This window comes from Raphanus sativus, chromosome 7 (genome assembly GCF_000801105.2).
Source record: "Raphanus sativus cultivar WK10039 chromosome 7, ASM80110v3, whole genome shotgun sequence".
Taxonomy (NCBI): domain Eukaryota; kingdom Viridiplantae; phylum Streptophyta; class Magnoliopsida; order Brassicales; family Brassicaceae; genus Raphanus; species Raphanus sativus.
In genome coordinates, this window is record NC_079517.1 from 9,321,195 (window position 1) to 9,341,854 (window position 20,660).

The 20,660-nt window shown below is 36.1% G+C and overlaps 5 protein-coding genes, 1 non-coding gene and 1 pseudogene across 7 annotated transcripts; 5 read left to right on the forward strand and 2 right to left on the reverse strand.

Annotated features, from left to right (window-relative positions):
* Positions 1-495: 495 nt before the first annotated feature.
* On the forward strand, positions 496-7,150 carry LOC108814905 (uncharacterized). 2 transcript variants are annotated; one of them, XM_018587551.2, is made up of 21 exons: positions 496-831; positions 963-1,048; positions 1,237-1,338; positions 1,824-1,930; positions 2,014-2,114; positions 2,262-2,349; positions 2,712-2,800; positions 2,914-3,053; positions 3,149-3,314; positions 3,397-3,532; positions 3,642-3,735; positions 3,854-3,983; positions 4,065-4,124; positions 4,221-4,339; positions 4,602-4,726; positions 4,843-5,067; positions 5,156-5,316; positions 5,416-5,579; positions 5,664-5,746; positions 5,831-5,916; positions 5,995-7,150. In XM_018587551.2, exons 1-21 carry the CDS (start codon positions 607-609, stop codon positions 6,136-6,138), a joined length of 2,631 nt encoding a protein of 876 aa, XP_018443053.1. In that variant the 5' UTR covers positions 496-606; the 3' UTR covers positions 6,139-7,150. The 2 variants fall into 2 exon arrangements, with proteins under 2 accessions (XP_018443053.1, XP_018443052.1); XM_018587550.2 differs by having other exon boundaries at positions 5,416-5,746.
* A 1,097-nt stretch (positions 7,151-8,247) lies between these two features.
* LOC108818332 (60S ribosomal protein L17-2) lies at positions 8,248-9,750 on the forward strand. The gene is made up of 6 exons (XM_018591281.2): positions 8,248-8,346; positions 8,439-8,475; positions 8,572-8,612; positions 8,973-9,306; positions 9,393-9,460; positions 9,556-9,750. The coding sequence occupies exons 1-6, from the start codon at positions 8,263-8,265 to the stop codon at positions 9,598-9,600; spliced, it is 609 nt and encodes a 202-aa protein (XP_018446783.2). The 5' UTR covers positions 8,248-8,262; the 3' UTR covers positions 9,601-9,750.
* LOC130498232 (small nucleolar RNA snoR74) lies at positions 8,709-8,842 on the forward strand. Its single transcript, XR_008937153.1, has one exon. It is a non-coding gene; the product is annotated as a small nucleolar RNA snoR74 (small nucleolar RNA).
* Positions 9,619-11,845, reverse strand: LOC108818331 (small ribosomal subunit biogenesis GTPase RsgA 1, mitochondrial-like). Its single transcript, XM_018591280.2, has 5 exons — positions 11,142-11,845; positions 10,863-11,072; positions 10,585-10,782; positions 10,305-10,489; positions 9,619-10,218 (listed from the first exon to the last, which is right to left on the reverse strand). Exons 1-5 carry the CDS (start codon positions 11,814-11,816, stop codon positions 10,026-10,028), a joined length of 1,461 nt encoding a protein of 486 aa, XP_018446782.1. The 5' UTR covers positions 11,817-11,845; the 3' UTR covers positions 9,619-10,025.
* Positions 11,846-13,718: 1,873 nt separating this feature from the next.
* Positions 13,719-14,633, forward strand: LOC108815310 (uncharacterized). The gene has a single exon (XM_018587953.1). The coding sequence runs from the start codon at positions 13,719-13,721 to the stop codon at positions 14,631-14,633; it is 915 nt and encodes a 304-aa protein (XP_018443455.1).
* A 1,894-nt stretch (positions 14,634-16,527) lies between these two features.
* LOC108815309 (putative pentatricopeptide repeat-containing protein At1g13630) lies at positions 16,528-17,724 on the forward strand (annotated as a pseudogene).
* A 1,358-nt stretch (positions 17,725-19,082) lies between these two features.
* Positions 19,083-20,660, reverse strand: LOC108831731 (shaggy-related protein kinase theta-like). The gene is made up of 5 exons (XM_056990436.1): positions 20,195-20,660; positions 19,777-20,064; positions 19,586-19,678; positions 19,423-19,482; positions 19,083-19,333 (listed from the first exon to the last, which is right to left on the reverse strand). Exons 1-5 carry the CDS (start codon positions 20,255-20,257, stop codon positions 19,217-19,219), a joined length of 621 nt encoding a protein of 206 aa, XP_056846416.1. The 5' UTR covers positions 20,258-20,660; the 3' UTR covers positions 19,083-19,216.

The following is a 20,660-nucleotide window of genomic DNA, read 5'->3' on the forward strand; positions in this document are numbered from 1 at the left end:
TCTGATGGTGATGATAAAAGAAGATCGGCACCAATTTGTGGTTACTTCCGATGTATCTTATATTCATCACATATCTGGAAAGCAAAAAAAAAAGAAATAAATTTGCATTGATTTTTTAGATTTGTAGATCTGGAATAAAAAAATAAGTTAGTGATAAAGAAAATAAAAGAGAAGATGAAAGTATGATGATAAAAAATGATTTAGAAAAAAATGATTTATAGAGTAAAAAAAAGAAAGAAGCCAAGCAGATTTTTCAAAAGGAAGAAGAAGAAACGGGAGAAGAGAGAGAGATAATACAAATGACCAAATGTGGGACCATCTTGGTTAGATGAATTAATTTAGTTAACATTTATTTGGTTTTAGTTACAAAAAAATACCTCAGTAGCTGAAACTGCTTTATATTGTAATAAAAACATGTAAACTGCCTCTAAATGTTAATAACTCTAAGAATAATTACGTAACTTGATTAAAAAACATTTTAAAAGTAAGACATTTCGGACCCCACGAAAAACACATTCTACCTCGCATTCCGTTTCCGTTTCACCAACACATAACATAATACGGAACTTGCTTGATCCATCGTGTTTTGTTTCGAGATTCACAGTGATGATGGCGTTTTTTTGGAGGAGGCTGAGCTGTGGAGACGCCACTGGTTTCAAGTTCCTCTTCTCAATCGCTTTCCTCTACACTCTAATGGCGGCGATTGCTTACTGCGTCCTCCATATGAAACACATCTCCCCGCTCCCACTCGACGCGCCTCTTGATCGGTTCTCCGAAGCCAGAGCCGTCCAACACATCCGCGTCTTGGCCGAGGAGATCGACGGTCGCCAGGTGATTCGGCGTCGTTTTCGTCTATCTCCGTTAACAACTCCTTTCTTCTCCAAATTTTAGCAAAAAAGATAAAAAAAAACTTATTTTCTTCTGATGATAATCCTTAATTGGTTTTGTAATTGGTTGTGTAGGAGGGACGACCTGGGCTTAGAGAAGCTGCAACGTATATAAAATCTCAGCTAGAGATGGTCAAGGAGAGAGCTGGTCCTAATCTAAGGTTCACTTTTTTTATTTGACCGAAACAGAGAAAAAGTGGTTTCACGAGTTGTTTTAATGAACGCTGAGATTTGTCACTTCACATGCACTCAATCAATAGTATATTAATTGTTTTTTTTCAGCATATCAAAAAGAATATTCCTTGTTGTTGATCTGAGCTGAAAAATGAATGCTTGTTGCTTGTGGTAGGGTTGAGGTGGAGGAGACGCAGGTGGATGGTTCCTTTAGCATGATGTTTCTTGGCCACAGCATTTCACTTGGTTACAGAAACCATACTAATATCCTTATGCGGTAATTCTTTTCGTAACCCCCAATGCATTCTTCTTTACATATTTAACATTTTACAAGTATTTTGTTCTAGCCAAAAACCATACTATTGTGTTAGACTTTCTGGTTTGTATTTATTACTCCCTCCGTTTTAATTTATTTGTCGTTCTATACTTCGGCACATAGATTAATAAAACATTTAATTTTGTATATTTACTAGATAAAAACATCATTACCAATACACCTAATTAGATTTCAACCAATAGAAAAATAGATTAGATTAAAAAGTCAATAAATTTTGCATTGAAATCATAAAACGACACTTATTTTGAAACAAAAATTTTGCTCCAAAACGACATATAATTTGAAACTGAGGGAGTATTGTTTAGGAGACTTTAGGCCTTCCTTGTTTGTGTTATTTTATTCAGTCATCAATCGTCTGCATCGTTGAATGATTGTGTCCCCACTTATTAATGCTAAGCATTTGACCAATTTTCTTTTCCTTGCAGTATTTCGTCGATGCATTCTCTTGACACGGATGCATCTGTATTGATGAATGCGCATTATGACAGTCCTGTCAACTCCCCTGGAGCTGGTGACTGTGGGTCATGTGTAGGTGCGTTTGGTACATTTCTCTAGATTTTCCTTCTAAGCCATTATGTCATGGTTTTGTGTTTTTTTTTCTTCTTCTATTTGCAGCATCACTACTTGAAGTAGCTAGACTGGTAGTGGATTCCGGTTGGGCCCCGCCTCAACCTATAATTTTTCTCTTCAACGGTGCTGAAGAGCTTTTTATGCTGGTAACACATTTATAGTGCTTAGTACTATTTCACATGGATTGTTTTTTTTTAATTTGGTAAATAGGATTGAGGTTTATAGTATAGTCAAGGTGATGAAAAGAAGCTTAATACTTTACATGGTGGTGTGGCTGTTTGTCGTGTGTTTAGGGGTCACACGGCTTCATGACGCAGCATAAGTTGAAAGACACCATTGGAGCTTTTGTAAACGTGGAAGCTTCTGGGACAGGGGGTGTTGGTAAGCTCTGACCTATGTTCTATGAGTATTCCTTAAGACACGTCTGTCAAAGTATAAAAGAATAAAACTTTTTTACTTATGACAAGTTCCTTTCCCTGCTAATCTATTCCTCTGCATGAAAATGATGCTGTTAAGTTTGATCTTCTCTTCAGCTTTTCTGATGATTGAAACAAAAAAGCTTATCTTTAAACATGTGTCTAGACCACTGTCTTAGACATGTATAAAAACTTCTCTTACAGCATCCTGTCTCTAGAAATTCATGCATACACATGCGTTATCCTTTAGACACTAGGAAAAATGTGTATCAGGCTTATTTATGTGCTAATTGCTCTTCCATTTGACTTGATGTTGATGGTTGGCAGATCTGGTCTGCCAATCAGGACCTGGATCGTGGCCTTCTAATGTCTACTCTCAAGCAGCAGCGTATCCAATGGCGCAGAGTTCTGCACAGGTCTCTTTCTCTCCCGCTCGTTCCATCTATGATAGACATGGACGCTCAAACGCATATGCTCCTTCTTGTTCATATGTATTACTGACTGTAAATTGTTCTGTGAAATTCACCAGGATGTTTTCCCTGTAATTCCCGGAGACACCGATTACAGAATGTTTGCAGAAGATTATGGTGACATTCCTGGGCTAGACATTATCTTTATTCGAGGCGGTTACTACTACCATACTTCCTTTGATACAGTTGACAGAATATTGTATGCATCATTTTGGTATATATAATTATGGTTGTACTTTCTTACTATTGTTTATTATTTAGTACCCCTCGTTTCACAGAGTATCTTTAAACCAGACCTGGAAGCATGCAAGCACGTGGAGAAAACTTAATCAGTGTACTTAAAGCCTTCACGAGTTCTTCTAAGCTGAAGGTTGCTAGTGAAAGAAAGTCGCTTGACATGGATGCTAATAGGGACATGGTTGAAAGAGCTGTTTTCTTTGATTACTTAACACTGTTCATGGTAGGTGCTTATGACTCTGTTCATCATTTTCTCATAGCTTGTTTACAGTCCCTTGGCAAGCTGAAATCATGAAATCTATCAGGTGTATTATCCAAGAAGAGTTGCCATGGTACTTCACAACATTCCAGTTGCGTTGTTCTTTGTTGCTCCTTTCTTCTTGTATATCCGGGACCCTGGGATACACCCTTTGTTATCAATCTACTGGGCTTTTTTGAAAGGTAAAATTTTTTTCAGTCGTTTATTTTCTGAATCTGTTTTGTTATCATGTACTCTTTCCCCCTTGCGAGATGTTTTGGAGATTAAACATTTTTAATTGTTGCCTGATAGGAGTTATACATCATACCGCTGGCATTTTACTTGGTGTCATATTCCCAGTTCTCTTTTCCGTCATCAGATTGTTCTTTGCTTATCCCATGAGCTGGTTGGTCTTATATACCTTTTTACGTTGTTCCACATTTTGTTTAATGCTAAATAAAGGTGGTGAAACTCTTGAGATTTTATTGGTAGTGAGACTTACTATACTTGTTGTGGAAATGCAGGTTTGCTCATTTGTACTTGGCTTTCTTGATGTTCATCCCCTGCTCATTTTTTGGTCTTTTACTTCCAAGAACTATCTCTGATCGTGTCTCACATTGTCAAGGTGTTTCATCTAAGAAGATTATGAAAGTTGTAAAGTCCTTATTCTTCCTCTTGGCTCATTCTCATCTCTGTCTATTAGTAGAAAATGATTTTTTATCTATGACTTTGTAGGAAACATCTAATGCAGCGAGGTTTTGGGGAGCATTTGGGTTCTACGCTTTTTTTACTTCGGTAGGGACTTTTGTTTGATCAGTTTAGTTTACACCTTACCTCAAAATTTTGTTATTTGCTACTCTGATCCATGACTAACTGGTAAAACGTTTTCAGGCATATTTCTTCGCTGGATTAAATGGAGGATTCTTGACATTTGTAATCTGCATTTCTATGCTACTGGGGTGGATTGCTTTCTGTTTATCTGTCAAGTCCTATGGCCATGATTCAATCAAGTAAGTCTTCTAGTCTTTCAGTGAATTATGAGTGTTGTACCCCCTGCATTATCTAACTTTTGTGACGTTGAGACTAAAACTTGACTTGATTTTTTTCTGGGGCATAGGACAAGAGTTCTTTAGCCAATAGATATATATGTCCATAAATTTGATTTAAACAGCAGCTTTGATTTCCACCTCTGATAATTCTTATCGGTGTATGTTTCTTAGACGACATATCTTTCTTTTAAACTGTTGTATGATAAAAGTTCATCTCATCCAGGTCTCCCATGTTTTATGTGATAGCCCTTGTTCCATGCCTACTGTATTCTGTCTATTTTAGTGGTATTCTTGCTCTACTTCTGATTGAGAAGACAGGAATGATGGGAGCAGTTCCGCCACCTTATGGTTAGTTTTCTGAAAGCATCTCTGGTTTCAGCTAATCGATTCACGGCATTTGAGAACGCCTGTTGCAATTGCAAGCCATTGCTAAGATAATTTCTGTAAACGATCTCGCTTTGCAGGTTTTTATCTTGCAGATGTAGCAGTAGCTGCAGTCATTGGAATTGTCACAGGCTTGTGTGTGGGCCCAATAATACCAATTTGTGGTCGTTGGCTAGCCAAAGCTTCCATCTTGAAATTCTTGCTGCACTTCACTGTGGTTATGTTGGCGGTATCATCACAGCTCTTTCCTTACAGCAAAGATGCACCGAAGAGAGTTATACTGCAACATACATTCTTCTCTTCGGGTAGCCTTCCCTATCCTTCTTTTTGCGTTTTCGATGTAACGTTCTTTTACTGAATTGAAGTAAATGCTTTAAAAATGTGCCTTTGTAGGTGGAAATGAAATCACAGGCTCAAGTTACGATTTAGCTGTCATTGATTCAAATTCGATGGAGTTCATTTTTAAGCAGGCTCCGGAGGTGGCAGAGGCACTTCATGCTGGCCCTTCTTTTTCATTGGGAAACGCTGAAGTGTCTCCTCAAGAAGCTTGGCTGGTACGTTAGTTAGACTCAGCTCCTCCTTACATTCTGTCGACAAGATAGCAAGTGTTTTTTTTTTTCAGTTTGGTGTAAAGAGTTGTTTGGTATCTGCAGGCACTTTTCCCTATTTCTTGTTTAGTAACAACAAACGGGAGGTTCCCTGCCAAAGCCAACAAGATTTTGGAACGATATAGCCAATTACCGCACTTAAAAACTCATAAACCGCCAACAACATTTGATAATGGAACTCGTAGGGTTCATCTGGAACTCTCTCTGGGGTTAGTTGGATTAAAAGACTCGAAAAAGAAACTTTTTGGTTGGATCTTGTTTTGCTATTTACTATCACCATATTCTATTTGCAGCTCGTTGGAAGAGATCTGGGTCTCGGTTCTGAATGTAACGGGGCCACTATCAGGATGGTCTTTTGCAGATGGCAAACCTCCAGGTCAGAACCCTCTCCCTTTTTCTCTCTTTCCAGTCCATTTACTAAAAGAAACAGTAAAAACCAATATGGTATTTGCCACTGCAGCCCCTGAGCTCCCATCGGGTGGTCCTCCCTCTTACATATTGAGACTGAGTGGCAACAGCAGCGAGAAGTGGATCTTCTGGTTAGAGGTATAACACCAAGTTTTATGTTGTAAAATCTCTTTAGTGTTAGGTACTCGGTACTGAATCCAAGGTTGATTATGGCAGGCTAATAGCGAAGAAAAGTTGAGAGTAGATATAGCTGTTCTTGATCAACGCCTTGATGAAGAAACTAGACATTTGAAAAGTTTGTTCCCTGGATGGTCCGATGTCATTGCCTACAGTAGCTTTCTTTCTACTTACTCCTTCTAGTCTTCCATTTTGTTTTTCTTTTCCTTGTAGAATAATAATAACCCCTTCTTAGCACGGAGGGGACATAGAGTTCAATGTTTTTCTTATTTATTTATACATGTGATATCTATGATTTGATAACATGTAGTCTCCAGAACAACTCAACCGTCTGAAAACGTTTTGTCATGGAAGATTAGGTTATGTTAACTTTCTGTACAAGTGAGTTTTACAATTTGAAACAGTGATGCGATCTTGGCTCAGGTTTTGTTTCTTTGATTTGGATTTTAAGCTGGAGCATTATTAATTAAAGAAAAGGAGAAAAAGGGAAATTAAAACTGTAAATAAAGTCGGCTTTCACTTATAATAACATAAAAAGGATAAAAGGTCGGTTTTTACTCAAATCACGAAATCATTATCTGAATATTCTACTAACCTAACCTAAGGGCTATATATAACAAACGCATACACAAACTATTTTTTCGTCTTACACCACGAAAAAAAATCCTAAACCTTAACCAATCTATCTCTTTCAGTTCGTCAACGATGGCTAAGGTCTCTAAAGCCATTAGATTCATCATTGTGTTCCTCTTGATGACGTCCTCTTTATTCTCTTGTGAGGCACGTGTTCGTTATACTAATACTGATTGCACGAGTGATCACGTCGACAAAGATGAGAAGCAACTACAAGACCAGAAGCAATTACAAGACCAGAAGCAACTACAAGACCCTCCCAAGAGATTTGTTCAGGTGGAGAAAGTTTCAAAAAAGCAACGTCCTGCTCGGCGTCGCTATCCCACGGTTGAAGAACACGTCAACTTTTTCATGGAATCCGAGCTGTTCACTTTTCCAACAATGATGCGTAATGTCGAAGCTTCTCTCTCGAGGATGCGTTGAAGCCAAGAATCTCAAGATCGTGTTCTTCCCTCGGTTTTTTGTATTGTTTTTTTTCTCTCTCTTGATCTTACCATACAAGAACAAAGTCAATGATGTATACTATTTTTTTTTCTGATAAGTGTTTCTATTGTTTTTTCCCCTCACAACACAAGATAGTGAAACCTAAAAATCACGTTAATGCACACTACTGTCGTGTGTGTTATGATCTATATAATACGTCACCCAAATTCAACAGCATCATTATCTCTTATCACGTAGCTAAAAGTAAATAGACTAGAGAGGGAGAGCTCATCGTCAGCTTGAGAGTTGGTGTGGTATTGTTGATCGCACCCGATAAACACATCTGTCAGAGCATTGAGATTAAAAGTCGTGTGTTTCCTTGAGCGGCTCGATCGGTTTATTTTTTCTTCTTCTTTTTACTTCATTAGATAATCAAAAATTATTGTTAAGAATCTCTGAAGCTATCCACATACTCTTGAAAACTAATAGTATTATTCCATATCAATACTCAAATTAGTAAGATTTTCATATATAATGTATGAAATTATGTATAAATTTTATGTACAACAAAAATTATATATATATATTCTTAAATTACATTAAGATAATAGTATCCGCTATATAAATGACCATAGATAGATATAATAAAAATAACTATCTATTAGATAACTTCTAAATTTCAAATAGTCGTACTCGTTCTCAACTAGATGACAATCTACATATTAGAATAAATATATTAATAATTTTTATTTTATATATGATATAATGCGACAATGCGTATACATGTACATGTTTAAAAATTACTTCATGGAAGATTAATTTTACCACAAAAAGTTGCCGTTTTTAGAAGAATTCGATATATTGTTTGTAAAAGTTATATTAAAGCTATGTTTGAGAATTGGTACCAAATTCCGAACTCAATTAATCTATGATCAATTATAATCCCATTATACATATCAACAAACTGCAAGCTAATAACACCAGCGAACGTTCATGTCTTTAACTCAAAATATGTTACCGTGAAATTCTTGCGGTAGTTTTTGTTTCATCTAATTACCTTTAAGGGAGTACAAGTGAGGAAGGAGTCGGTATGTCGTTCAAAAGTTAGCAAAACATTAAAAGGAGGAAGGGGAGAAAGAATAGCCCAATTCTATTAAATATTAACGGGCAATTTCGAGAAAGCCCATAAAGTTATTTTGTAGAGAGATATCAGGCCCATATCAACTAGGGCTTCGCCAATTTTAAGGGTTTATGCCAGTTAACTCATATAAAGTCTCTTCACAGCTACTCCACCAATCTCTTCTGCAGCCGATTCTTTTGATAGCCGCAGCCATGGTAACTTGCTTAAGCTTCTCACATCATCTCTCTCTCGGATTTAAACTAGAATCGCCATTCTGATTCTCATTTTTTATTTTGTGTCTTCGCAGGTGAAGTACTCGCAAGAACCAGACAACCAGACCAAGTGTAAGCCTTCTTGAAAAAACAAACTTTTCTCAGTACCATTTGTGTCATTTTGTAATTTATTGATGTAGTAAATCACTTTTTTTTTTATATTTGCAGCATGCAAGGCTAGAGGTTCCGATCTTAGGGTTCACTTCAAGGTACAGCTCGCTTAAAAACATTCTCTCTGTGTGTTTTTTTAGATTTCAATTAGGTGAATAGTAGCTTCTCGTTCTTAGTTAAAGAAACCTGATTGAGAAAAAGCAGAGGTCTGTAGCTATTTTACAGATCTCACGTATACTTCAGGGATATTGAATTGGTCATCGTGATTGGGTGAATCTAAGTTTCATTTTCTTAATAACTAAAAGATTCAGTACATGATGGTACATTTATTCTATGTGTATTGTTCCTGGGTGAGCCTATGTGGAGTTATAGTGGCTAATAGTTCAGTTAATGAGGATGCCACATTCTGTTGATTAGTTCTCATAGTGTTTTTGTTTTGTTTTGTTTGTTTGAAACAGAACACTCGGGAAACAGCGCACGCTATCAGGAAGCTACCATTGCTCAAGGCCAAGAGGTACCTTGAGGATGTGATAGCTCACAAGCAGGCTATTCCTTTCACCCGTTTCTGCAGAGGTGTTGGAAGGACTGCTCAAGCTAAGAACAGGCACTCCAATGGTCAAGGACGTTGGCCTGCTAAATCTGCTCAGTTTGTTCTTGATTTGCTCAAGAACGCTGAGAGCAATGCTGAGGTGAAAGGTTTGGATGTTGATGCGCTCTTCATTTCGCACATCCAAGTTAACCAGGCTGCAAAACAGAGGAGAAGGACTTACCGTGCTCATGGAAGAATCAACCGTAAGTTTTTTTTTGTGAGATTCTGTAATTGACTTAACATGGGTCTCTTGTATGATGGACTTATTGGTTCTTTTCTTGATTTGCAGCTTACATGTCAAACCCATGCCACATTGAGTTGATTTTGTCTGAGAAGGAAGAGTCTGTCAAGAAAGAGGTAATAAGAGTTATACTGTGTCTTAATCTCACGATCTTGTCTTAGCAAGAGTGATTCTCAATTTGTTTTTTTTTTTCTGTTTTTGATTGTTGTAGCCGGAGACCCAGTTGGCAGCTAAGTCGAAGAAATCAAGTGCTTAAGCTTTCGTTTATTTTCAGTTTCTTTTTTTTTTGCGTTTTTGAACCATATTTTGTTCCCTTTTCTTCATATTCTCCAAGACAATGGATAGAGTTCAATGTTGGTCTTATGAATCATTAATCATTGTTACTAGAATCTTTCTTTTGCCTTCATTGATTATGTCGGATACTATCTTTGGTTTTACTCTACTTATGTTTGCCTTCTTTCTCTTTAGAAAGTGACAGAGAAATTTGAAGTGTTGGTACTCAGTATGTGCATCAAAGAACAAAGGAGAATCAAGTGACAATTAAATCTATTTTGTTTTGCAAATTCTCTAATTAACTTCCGAGTTTTTACCAGGACATTCTCATTTACTTGCTACTTTCGTTTCTTTAGACAAACTATTTGTTCGTGACAATAGACATTGGTTTGGTGGATCTTCTCGTTGTCATCTCTCTTTCTCGTTCTCAATGGCTTGGACAATTGGGTCGTCCTCTATGTCCCAGTCGCTTTCTTCATCTTCGAACTCGTCTAGCTCACTGATCCTTGTCTGTTTCACCTTCTTCCTCGACTCTCTCCTATGCTTCTTCGGCTGTAACCGCGGTTCAGCTTGTTTCACACCCATCCCTCCCACTTTGTACCTGTCTCAAATGTTTCTATGATTAGTCCACCATGCTTAGGCTTTCTGACAATAAAAACCTGTTGGTTTCTCAAAACAGTTTTTTACCTAACATCGCCTTCCCTTTTGGTACCAAAAGTCTTAAGCTGAAAGTCCTCCCTGACTCTGATCTCATCAAGCAGTTGTAAGTAGTAAGGATACCTTTCCCATTCTCCTTTCACTACACATCCTGGTTCCCCAATATGCAAGCAATCTTTGAATCCACATTTCTCTTCCTCTATCATCTTCCTTATCTGAAATAAAAGAAAAGAGTTATAAGACGCACCATCATTCACAATCACTCTATATATATATGCGAAATGAGCACAAAGCCGAATGGTCCACAAACCTCAGGAAAACACAAGGCAAGTGAATGCTTTGTCACTTTCAGTAAACTAGGCTGGTTAAAACCAGGAGTATCAGCGAGATAACCGCCTTCAGTAATCGGCAGCAGCGACACATTTCGAGTTGTGTGTTTGCCTCGACCACTTCTCGTTGAAACTTCACCAACTCGCTGATCTTCAAACCACTTATTATTACCTATTATCTGAATAATATGAACCAAGTTCAACTCATGAGGATGTTGTAAAAACAAAGCTCAGCTGTAGAAAATGAACGAAACCTTACAGGCTCAAACCAATTCTCTTCTTCAACGCCACCACTGCTCCTCAATACGTTGATTAAACTCGACTTCCCAACACCACTAGGTCCAACAATCACGGAAGTCTGATCCCTCAAGACCAACCCAATCGCATCAAGTCCCTCTTTAGTTCCCACGCTGCAAAAGAACGGTTCGTAGTTCCATCCACGCAGTCTCATCTTCCAAGACTCCAACTCCTGCAAACAACAAGAACATTGTTAACCTAATCAAGAACCAAGAATACTGGAAATCTCTTCGTCTTTTACCTCTTGAGAGATGAGTTCACATTTGTTCAAGGCGAGTGTGAGTGGAATCCCAGTGGACTCAGCTTCCACCAAGAACCTAGTAAGAGTGAACGGCTCAAGCTTCGGCTGATCAAGAGAGAAGAGAACGAGCAAGTGATCAACATTCGCCACGGGAGGATCGAGAATCTCGGATCTCCGCTGAAACACGTTCTCAATCATCCCTCTCCCATCATCCCAATCGATAGATCCAACGAGGACCTTATCCCCAACCAGAACTCTCCTCCGTATCTTCTTCAGCACCGCTCTCACCACGCAAAGCAGCTCTACTCCCTCCTTAGACGACGAAGACGAACGATCTTCACTGACGACGACGCGCATGAAGTTCGCCTGAGCGGTGGCGACGGTGCCGATGGCCTGAGAGGCCAGGAGCGAAGGATTGTGGTCGGGAGAGAGCACCGGAGCTAAGGAGGAGTGGTCTTTGCCGATGTTGTGCTTAGCTCTGAGCATGTTTTTGCTCGGCTGGGGTTTTCTGGAGACATCGGGGTTATCTCGTCTCGCTGAGACGACTGTGAGAAGATGGAAGCTGCGGCGGATTCCGATTCCGAGTCGAACTCCGCATCCACCGTGGTGAATCGCCGCGCGACGGAGGAAGGAAGGAGAAGAGTGGCGGATGATGGAGAGAGACGATATCTGCATTTCGAAAATTCTGGAAGAATCCGAGAATGGCTTCCTTCGCTGAGGGGAGTGTTGATGCAAGGAGAAGATGTTATAATGGGCTAAGTATTAATGGGCCCAAAGCCCAGCGTATATCTGCATAGCTTCTAAAAAAGTTTAATGGAGAGTTTGGTTGGTCGTTCAAGAGGATTCGTACATTCTCGAGAGAGAGTAATTTACATATGTTTTCTTTTTTTTTGACTTATAATTTACATAGGTTTTTCTTTTTGCAAAAGATAATTAGGATATATGACAACTTTTTTTTCTGGCAACATTTTAATCTCATTCCATATTGGTAAACAGATTACAATAAGGTCAGAGTTTCCAGGATATTACATAGTTTTGATCGGATATATGACAACTTACAAACCTGTGGAAGTTAAGGAGCCGATCTTATTGCTTTTCGGTGTGTTTCATGTTTTTTCTTTATCCCAGTTAACCGAATGTTTCTTTTTCTCTTTCTTCTTGCTGAGGCCGTCCCTGCTCACAACGTAAAGGCAAAGCAGCTCGAATCCTAAATAATGATCGTCTCCATATTTGACTAAATAATGTGCCCAAGAAGAGGAAAGTATCCTGATGTGTGTATTGTCATGAGTCCATAGACTTTCAAATATTCTATATTAGGCAACCTACCGCCAAACAAGATTTCAATTTCACAAAAAGGTGGTTGGAGCATTGTATGGGTATAATTCTCTTCATTCGTGAAGATGACGAGATGTCTACTTGAATAAGATTAAGATATTTATAAATTATACTATCCCCACTCTACAAGATAGTATGGTGATGCATATGAGTAAACTTAAAAGTTAAAACATAAAACAATTAATATGGTTATTTATGTCATTTTAAAAAAATCTTCACAGATGAAAATTGCTGAATCCAAAATATTTAAGGATATGGACCAACAAAAGGTGAAATTTTAAATATTGATCGAATGATACTCCTTCCATTTTTTTATATAAGTGATGTTCTACATGTCCAATGCACATTTTATACAAAATTATTAATTTTCCCTTATATTTAGTTTACTAATTAATAAAAAGTAAACAAAAACTACATTAAATAGAGGTAAACAAGATTAATAATTTTTTTAATTCGTGTGTACAAATATTCAAGACACTTATATTTTTTTTTTGCTAACTAAAGAGACGGGAAAATGAGCATTTAAATCTTCAACTATTTAAAATTGGCAAGTTTAATCCTGAACTATCACTTGCATGATTTTATTCCCCAACTAACAGTTGACTTGACAAGTTAATGACCGAAAAAATCAAGAGTGAAATCATAAACGATTCTCGTTAGTTTTATATCAATTATTTTCGGCATTGAATTTAAAGAAATCGAATTCTCCAAATTCAAATCTTTAACTTTGAGTGAAGACGATTTCTGGTGACGGAAAACGATTTCCGGTGAAAAGAGAAAAAATCCGGTGCAATCACGAAAATAAACATCACCGGAAACCGTCTTTCCGTCACGAAAAATCATTTTCACTCAAAGTTAAAGATTTGAATTTGAAGATTTTGAGGTTTTCAAGTTCATTGGCGGAGATAATTGATATAAAACTAACGAGAATCGTTTATGACTTTAAAGTTGACTTTTTCGGTCACTAATTTACCAAGTCAACTATTAGTTGAGGAATAAAATCATGTAAGTGATAGTTCGGGATTAAATTTTCCGATTTCAAATAGTTGAGGATTTAAATGCCCATTTTCCCCTAAAGAGACACTTATATTGAAACATTGAAGCGAAAAAGTACTATTTTAGAATGGTGAACTAGTCACTAAATTGATTTTTTTTTGTAAAAGATCAAAGTAACGTCTGAGCATAAATAAATAGTTGTATGACCTCTCTCGTAAATAAACAGTTGTATACCTATGGAAAGCCATGTCTGGTGCTTTGGCTGTCATTGATAGTTTACAAGTTAGGGGTATGAAGTGTGATTGGGTGTGCCAAACGTGTGGTATGGAGAGAGAGTCCATTAATCATGTGTTATTCTCTTGTACGCTGGCTAGACAGGTTTGGGCCTCTTCAGGCTTCCCTCATCCTCTTGGGGGCTTTGATGAAAACTCAGTATTTGCCAATGTTAGCTATCTGTTTAAGACTTGGCGTACAAAGGAGGATGTGCGATGGATTACGAGGAGCTTCCCATGGACATTTTGGTTTCTATGGAAAAATCGTAACTCTTTATTGTTTGAAGGGTTCTTATTTGATGGAGACCAAATATGCGCCAAAGCAGCTGAAGAGGCCAACTTATGGTTTCTGGCTCAGGAGATGGCGTGTGAGCGAAGTGAGGAGAGTGATCAAGGGTCCTCTTTGCGTAATCAAGTCTATATTGCTTTGCCACGTGAGTTTGTTAAATGCAATATCGGAATGCGCTGGTCCAGGAAGAAACGAGAGGTTGGAGCCGCATGGGTTTTAAAGGATACAAGAGGTATGACTCTTTTGCATAGTCGTAGATCTTTTACTGGTGTTTGGTCAAAAGAGGAGGCATATTTTCTGAGTTTGCTTTGGGCGGTGGAAAGCATGATCTCCCACAAATGTCAAAGAGTCTACTTTGCTCTTGAATGGAGGATGTTGGCGAATGCCATTAATAGACCACATGCGTGGCCTTCCTTCAAGTTTAAAGTGGCAGAAATTAGATGTTTGCTTGGGGAACTGTTGGCGTGGCGGGTTGTTTTTGAATCATCTGATCATAGTAGGGATGCCCGTCTTATTGCTAATAGTGTTATGACTGGCGATCGGTTTCAGTCTTATGTGGCTAGGGGATCTCCTAGATGGTTACTTAATTCTTTTTTGTAAAGCCTGGTTTGGTTAATGACTGGGATATGATAGTTTCCTATAGGTAGGAACTTTTGGTATAGTATGCTTGTTTTTGTAATGTTCTTCTTTTGTTTAATGGAAGTTTTACAGACGGCAAAAAAAAAAAAAACAGTTGTATACCTTTCGTCTAAGATTTTCAATAAATCCAGAAAAGGGATGGAATGTGTTATCTATAGCCTGAGGTGACTCACGGCCATGTAACATATGGTATTATTGATTATTGGAATGTTATCTAGTCTTAGGTGACTAACGGCCATGTGACATATGGCATTATTGATTATTCTAATCAACGATTGGAATTTATAGTATCAGTTTTAATCGTAAATCAACAAGTACCGGCCTTAAAAATGGTTAAAGTTTGTATCGCACGGATAAAAAAGCGTTGTTAGAAAGAAAAAAGAAAGAGTAGCTATCGCTTTCGGGTCGCCACTTTTAGATCCATAAATAAATAACAATCCTTTTCATTATGGTGGGTTGTTTAAGTCAAACCTCACAAAGTTGTTTGCTTTGTCTTACTTTTCAACTTTAATGGAGGACCTAATAACCGGGAAAATAGCTTTAACTTTTTTTTCAATCGCTAATGAATAAAAAAGTAAACCAATGGTTTTATCGAAAATTTTAAAGGTTTTTTCGCAATTAACGATTAATTAAAAATAAATATGTACGCATAATATTTGAGAATTATATATACCGATTATAAATATTTAAGACCTAAAAAAATAATTTTTGTTATGATGTACATGTTTCAAGTTAAAAATCATCTAAAATATTAAAATAATTAATATTATAATATTAAGATATTATATCATTGTTTTATCATAACTAATGAACAGTTCAGTCCATTTTTATGTGATTAAAAAATAAATTACATTTAAAATTTTAAATATAAATATCACTTTAATAATTGAAAATACTATTTAAATAATTCCGAAGTTCAAAATGTTTAAGATCTCAATGGCAAATTATCTTCTTCCTTTTATGAAATAGGTTTCGGTAACAAAGTATCTTCACATTTATCCACTTCTTATTCAGCACAATGTTTAAGATCTCAATACAAATTATCTTCTTCCTTTTATGAAACAGGTTTTAGTAACAAAGTATCTTCACATTTATCTACTTCTTATTCGGCACATATACTCTAGATATTATTTGCAAAGTGATTTTAACACATGTCATTTATATAATTAATTTCATTATATAAACGTGATATGACATACTATAAACACTACTATAAACATGACATGTCATATATTAAATGTGATATGAATGATTACACTTAAAGATGATTTATATTTTCAGTGATTTTTTTAGAATATGTTAGTAAACTATACATCATCATTAAAGTAAATATATTCAAATATCACATTAAACAAAATAATAATGTAAACAATTATAATATTTTTTTAAATTACAAAACACTATTTATTTCTATTTTTATAAGGGGAAATTTCATGTTTACACTTTCTCTCATACCACAATTCAATTATACCACTAGTATAAGGACATTTTTATAAATACACTTTTTATTAATGAGCAAATTACAATATTACCCACCATCTGCTTCTCTTTCTCGCGTGATTCATCTTCTTCTCCTCTCCGTCGAGTTCCGGCATCTCTCACACACTACCGGCAACGAAATCGACGATTCCGGCGATGAAATCCATGACTCCGGAGACAAAATCGACAACTCCGGTGACGAAATCGACGAATCCGGTGATAAAACCTTAGTCCTCCAGTTCTCAGTCAAGCACGAGCAAAAGCTTGACTGTGGTGGTGGGCCGGTGGTTACATGAAGCTTCTCAGTGGTAATGTTGACCGGAAGAAATTTGTATAAATCATTTAATAAAATCTTATAAACCTTTATATAAATCAAATGGATATTTCAGTTTGGTTTTTCAAAGAGCTGAAAGATGTTTACGGATTTCGCCACTCGAGGCTCTCCTCGTTGTTGGTTTCGCATATCTTAGCTGGCCAGATACGTTTCAAAGAGATTCAAGTGGTTCTGCAACAGTACCTCCAAGACGAAGGCAAGTTGTTCAATTTCCACTTAAAGCTTAGAGCTTTGTCTTACATAGGTGCAGATGAATAGATAAAAGAGGAAACTTTATAGTTATGTAATGTAGAAACCTGAATATGATTTACTGCTTTTCTTTTTAGGCTCTGGTTCAACATTTTTGCTATGTGAGCTTCTCTCTAATAGCTTCAGTAACTCAATCCTGTACAACTTCAGAGAAACAGATAAGATGTGGGACGTGTACAAGGACATCGAGTCTAAGAACGAGCACACATACTCAACAGTTGTAGATGGACTGTGCAGACAACAAAAGCTAGAAGACGCAGTTTCTTTCCTCAGGGATTCCGAGTGGAAGGACGTTGGCGGCCCCTCTGTAGTTTCTTTCAATAGTATAATGTCAGCTCAATCAGGTTTTGTAGATACAGCCAAGACTTTCCTCTGTACAGTTTTGAAATGCGGATTGGTCCTTACTGTGTATAGCCATAACATACTCATCAACAGGTTCTATCTAGCTGGCTCCATCGGAGAAGTTTTGGAGTTAGCTGGTGATTTGAATATCAAGCATGGAGTGGAGCCTGATACCGTGACGTACAATATCCTTGCGAAAGGGTTTCATCTCCTCGGTATGATCAAATGGGTTTGGGAGATCATTCAACAGATGCTTGATAAAGGTTTGACTCCTGATGTAATCACATGCACGATATTACTATGTGGTCATTGCCAGTTAGGGAACATCGACAAGGGCTTAAGATTACTGAAGGATATGCGGTCTAGCGGATCTGATTTGAAGTTGAACAGTGTCATCATCCCCTGCAGTGTAATGCTTAGTGGTTTATGCAAAACAGGACGGATCGAAGAAGCTTCTCCTTGTTCTACAGAATGAAAGCCAATGGTCTCATCAGACCTGATATCGTGGCGTATTCTATAGTGATTCATGGCCTCTGCAGATTAGGAGAGCTTGATATGGCTATTTGGCTCTACGACGAGATGTGTTCCAAAAGAATACTTCCGAACTCTAGGACACCTGGTGCTATGTTTAATATTCTTTTTGTTTAATATTTTGGGATTCTTTTTGTTGCACCGAACATGTTTCGTTATTCTTCTTATAAATTATATTTATCTTACTATTGAAAATTGTTCACCAATATATTATAGTTTCATATATTGTAAGAACTTATATAATCATTTTAAGAGTTTTGTAAGAGTTTATAAAAACAACTTATAAGATTTTATTAAAACAGTCTATAAGGATATGTATAACAAATTTGAACTTAGATTTAAGGCTTTTATAAAGATTATAAATAATTTATAGTTGTTTTGATCGGTGCAATTTATGTTGGCTGCTCAAGATCATCCAGACCAGAGTATATATAAACCATTATAAATAACTTAGAAACCATTACAAATGATCTATAAATCTTTAGAAATTACTTATAAACCTTTATAAATTATATATAATTCCTTACAAATAATTTATAAAACATTATAACTACTATATGAACATTTTATAAACCATTATAACTAGTTTATAAACATTTTATAAAGGTTTATAAACTATTTAAAAGGGTTTATGAAACTATTTACAAGAACTTATAATCTATTTATAAGAGTTTATACATTTATTTAAAAGTGTTTATAAACTAATTTACAAGGTCATATATCTATTTATAAAAGTTTATAAATCTATTTATAAGGGTTTATTCCAAAGATTATAAGAATTTAATAATCTTCATAACACAATTTATAAGAGTTTATAAATCAATTTAAAAATCAGTTAGAAGACTTTATAGATCATTTATAAATGTTTGTAGAAGTTTAAAAAGAGTTTATAAAGGGTTTACAAAGTATTTAGTAAGGGTTTATAATAAAGATTTATAAAATTTTATAAAGATATAATTTATAAGGTCAATAAAGTAAATACAGATATTTATTTAGAGTTTATAAACCATTTATAAAGGTTTATAAAGATTTATAAAAATATTATAAAGGCTTTATAAAAATTATAAAAGATTTGAAAACTGTTTAAAGGGTCTTCTTGAGCTGTTCGAAAAATTATCTATTCTGCTAGAAAAAATATCAGAAGGTTTATAAATCAGTTTATAACACTTATAAAACTAAAATTAGTCAATCAACAATAATAAATTAACTTAAAGCCCCAAAAATCACTCTATAAGCCATAAATCAGTTTATAAGCCCTTATACATGAATTTATAAGTATATATATATATATAAACTGGTATTTCTTTTGTAAGAATTTAAATGTTTATAAGAAAGTTATGAAAGTTTATAAATAATTTATAAGGGGTATGTATACTATTAATAAGAGTTCATAAAAATGTTATGAAAGCTTATATTCTATTTATAAGGGGTATTATAAGAGTTATATAGGTTTATAAATCATTTAAAAGAGTCTATAACCGTTTAGAAAGCCTTATAAAACAATTTACAATGGTTTGTATAATAATTTACAAGGGTTTATAAGGGTATATAACTAATTTATAAGAGTTTATAAAAATAATTTATAAAATTTATACACCATTATAAATAATTATAAAACATTGGGATGGTCTTGCAAGCGCATGATCTGAAGTTCTCTGTTATTGTATCTTTTATCCTGCAGAACCTTCTTAATTGCAACTTGTTCACCCGTTTCCAGACACTTGGCCTATCCAAAAAAAGAGACAGCAAAACCAAAATCTGTAAACGACAAAAAGGATTAATAATTGCTCGTACAAAGAAAGAATATCCACATACCCGGAAGACAACTCCGAATGAGCCTGTTCCAACCACTCTCTGGGCCATGTATGAGATTGTCTGAAACCAAATAATGAAAAGAAAACAAAGTAAAGATACAGAAAGAAACCCTTTAATCCCAAAAGAAAAGTGTATCACTATTCTCAAACGAAAAGGGAATCACCTGCTTAGGCTTTCCATCACGACCTCCAACGGTGGTAGTAATAACTTGGCCAGTTTCAGTCCCACGGCCATTAACAATAGGTGGTTCCATATCCTGCATAAGCCAATGGAGATTGTGAGCAAGATGATTTATATGATGATCAGAATCCTCAGATTAACAAACAAGTTGACTCAGTAAAAAAAGCAACAAACTTTGTCCTCGTCGCGGTTGGGATTGGGCTCATCTCTTAATCTCATTTCGTTCATTACTTGAGGAAGCTGATCATCGACTGTCACAGCAGCAGCAGCAGGAGGCACATTTGAAGTTCCGGCAACACTTTCTTGTGACACCACCAACACCATGTATCTACTTTTCATGTCAGGACAAGCAATGGCTTGGTCAACCTGCATCGAATCATCACCACCAGCAGAAGAAGATGATGAGTTGTCGTTGTCTTGATCGAGCTTGGGTCTCTTAATAAAACCAGGGTCCACACCACCCTAAAGAAAGATGAGAGAGAAAGAGGTCAGGTCAACATCTAAATCAAAAAGATCATCCACAATCAAATCAATCTCATTTCAAATTTTCAATCCGTGGAAGATAAATAGAAGAAAATGCAAGTCTTCTTACAGCATCGGAAGAAATTGAGGTCCGACCTGAAGTAATGCTCTTTAGGCGATGCATCACAATCATCTTCCCCCAACCAACTACGAACGAGAAACCCTAAATTTCTCCCCCAAAACATATTGCGACGTTGGCTAAATCTCGAAGGAAACTCTTCATCTTTGTCAAATCTCGCCGGACTCTCGCCAGCCGGAAACTCGTCAGCTTTGTTAAATCTCGTCGGAGTCGTTGATTCTCGATTTTCATCCTATGTCGCCGGATTCTCATATTGAGATCGAGGAAGAAGATATAGATGATTTAGATAAAAGTTTTTATCAATTGATTAGTTTAGATTTAATTAATTAGGGATATAGTGGTCATTTTCTTATTAAAATCTAGTGGTATAGTTGATTAGTGTATAATTGAAAAGTGGTATAAGAAAAATGGTATTTTTGGCAATTCCTCTTTTTATAATTATAAAATTTTGTTAACA

Bases quoted from the DNA above. Each gene is read 5' to 3' on its own strand.
- LOC108814905 (XM_018587550.2), top strand. From the start codon at position 607: ATGATGGCGTTTTTTTGGAGGAGGCTGAGCTGTGGAGACGCCACTGGT. The intron at 2,350-2,711 runs GTAAGCTCTGAC...GATGGTTGGCAG, and splicing joins TTCTGGGACAGGGGGTGTTG to ATCTGGTCTGCCAATCAGGA. The intron at 4,125-4,220 runs GTAGGGACTTTT...AAACGTTTTCAG, and splicing joins TCTACGCTTTTTTTACTTCG to GCATATTTCTTCGCTGGATT.
- LOC108818332 (XM_018591281.2), top strand. From the start codon at position 8,263: ATGCCAGTTAACTCATATAAAGTCTCTTCACAGCTACTCCACCAATCT. The intron at 8,347-8,438 runs GTAACTTGCTTA...GTGTCTTCGCAG, and splicing joins TTTTGATAGCCGCAGCCATG to GTGAAGTACTCGCAAGAACC. The intron at 8,476-8,571 runs GTAAGCCTTCTT...TTATATTTGCAG, and splicing joins ACCAGACAACCAGACCAAGT to CATGCAAGGCTAGAGGTTCC.
- LOC108818331 (XM_018591280.2), bottom strand. From the start codon at position 11,816: ATGCAGATATCGTCTCTCTCCATCATCCGCCACTCTTCTCCTTCCTTC. The intron at 11,073-11,141 runs GTAAAAGACGAA...TGTTGTTTGCAG, and splicing joins GTGAACTCATCTCTCAAGAG to GAGTTGGAGTCTTGGAAGAT. The intron at 10,783-10,862 runs GTAAGGTTTCGT...CATATTATTCAG, and splicing joins AAGAGAATTGGTTTGAGCCT to ATAATAGGTAATAATAAGTG.
- LOC108815310 (XM_018587953.1), top strand. From the start codon at position 13,719: ATGTCTGGTGCTTTGGCTGTCATTGATAGTTTACAAGTTAGGGGTATG.
- LOC108831731 (XM_056990436.1), bottom strand. From the start codon at position 20,257: ATGATTGTGATGCATCGCCTAAAGAGCATTACTTCAGGTCGGACCTCA. The intron at 19,679-19,776 runs GTTTGTTGCTTT...TGGCTTATGCAG, and splicing joins CCAACCGCGACGAGGACAAA to GATATGGAACCACCTATTGT. The intron at 19,334-19,422 runs GTATGTGGATAT...TTTTTTGGATAG, and splicing joins CATTCGGAGTTGTCTTCCGG to GCCAAGTGTCTGGAAACGGG.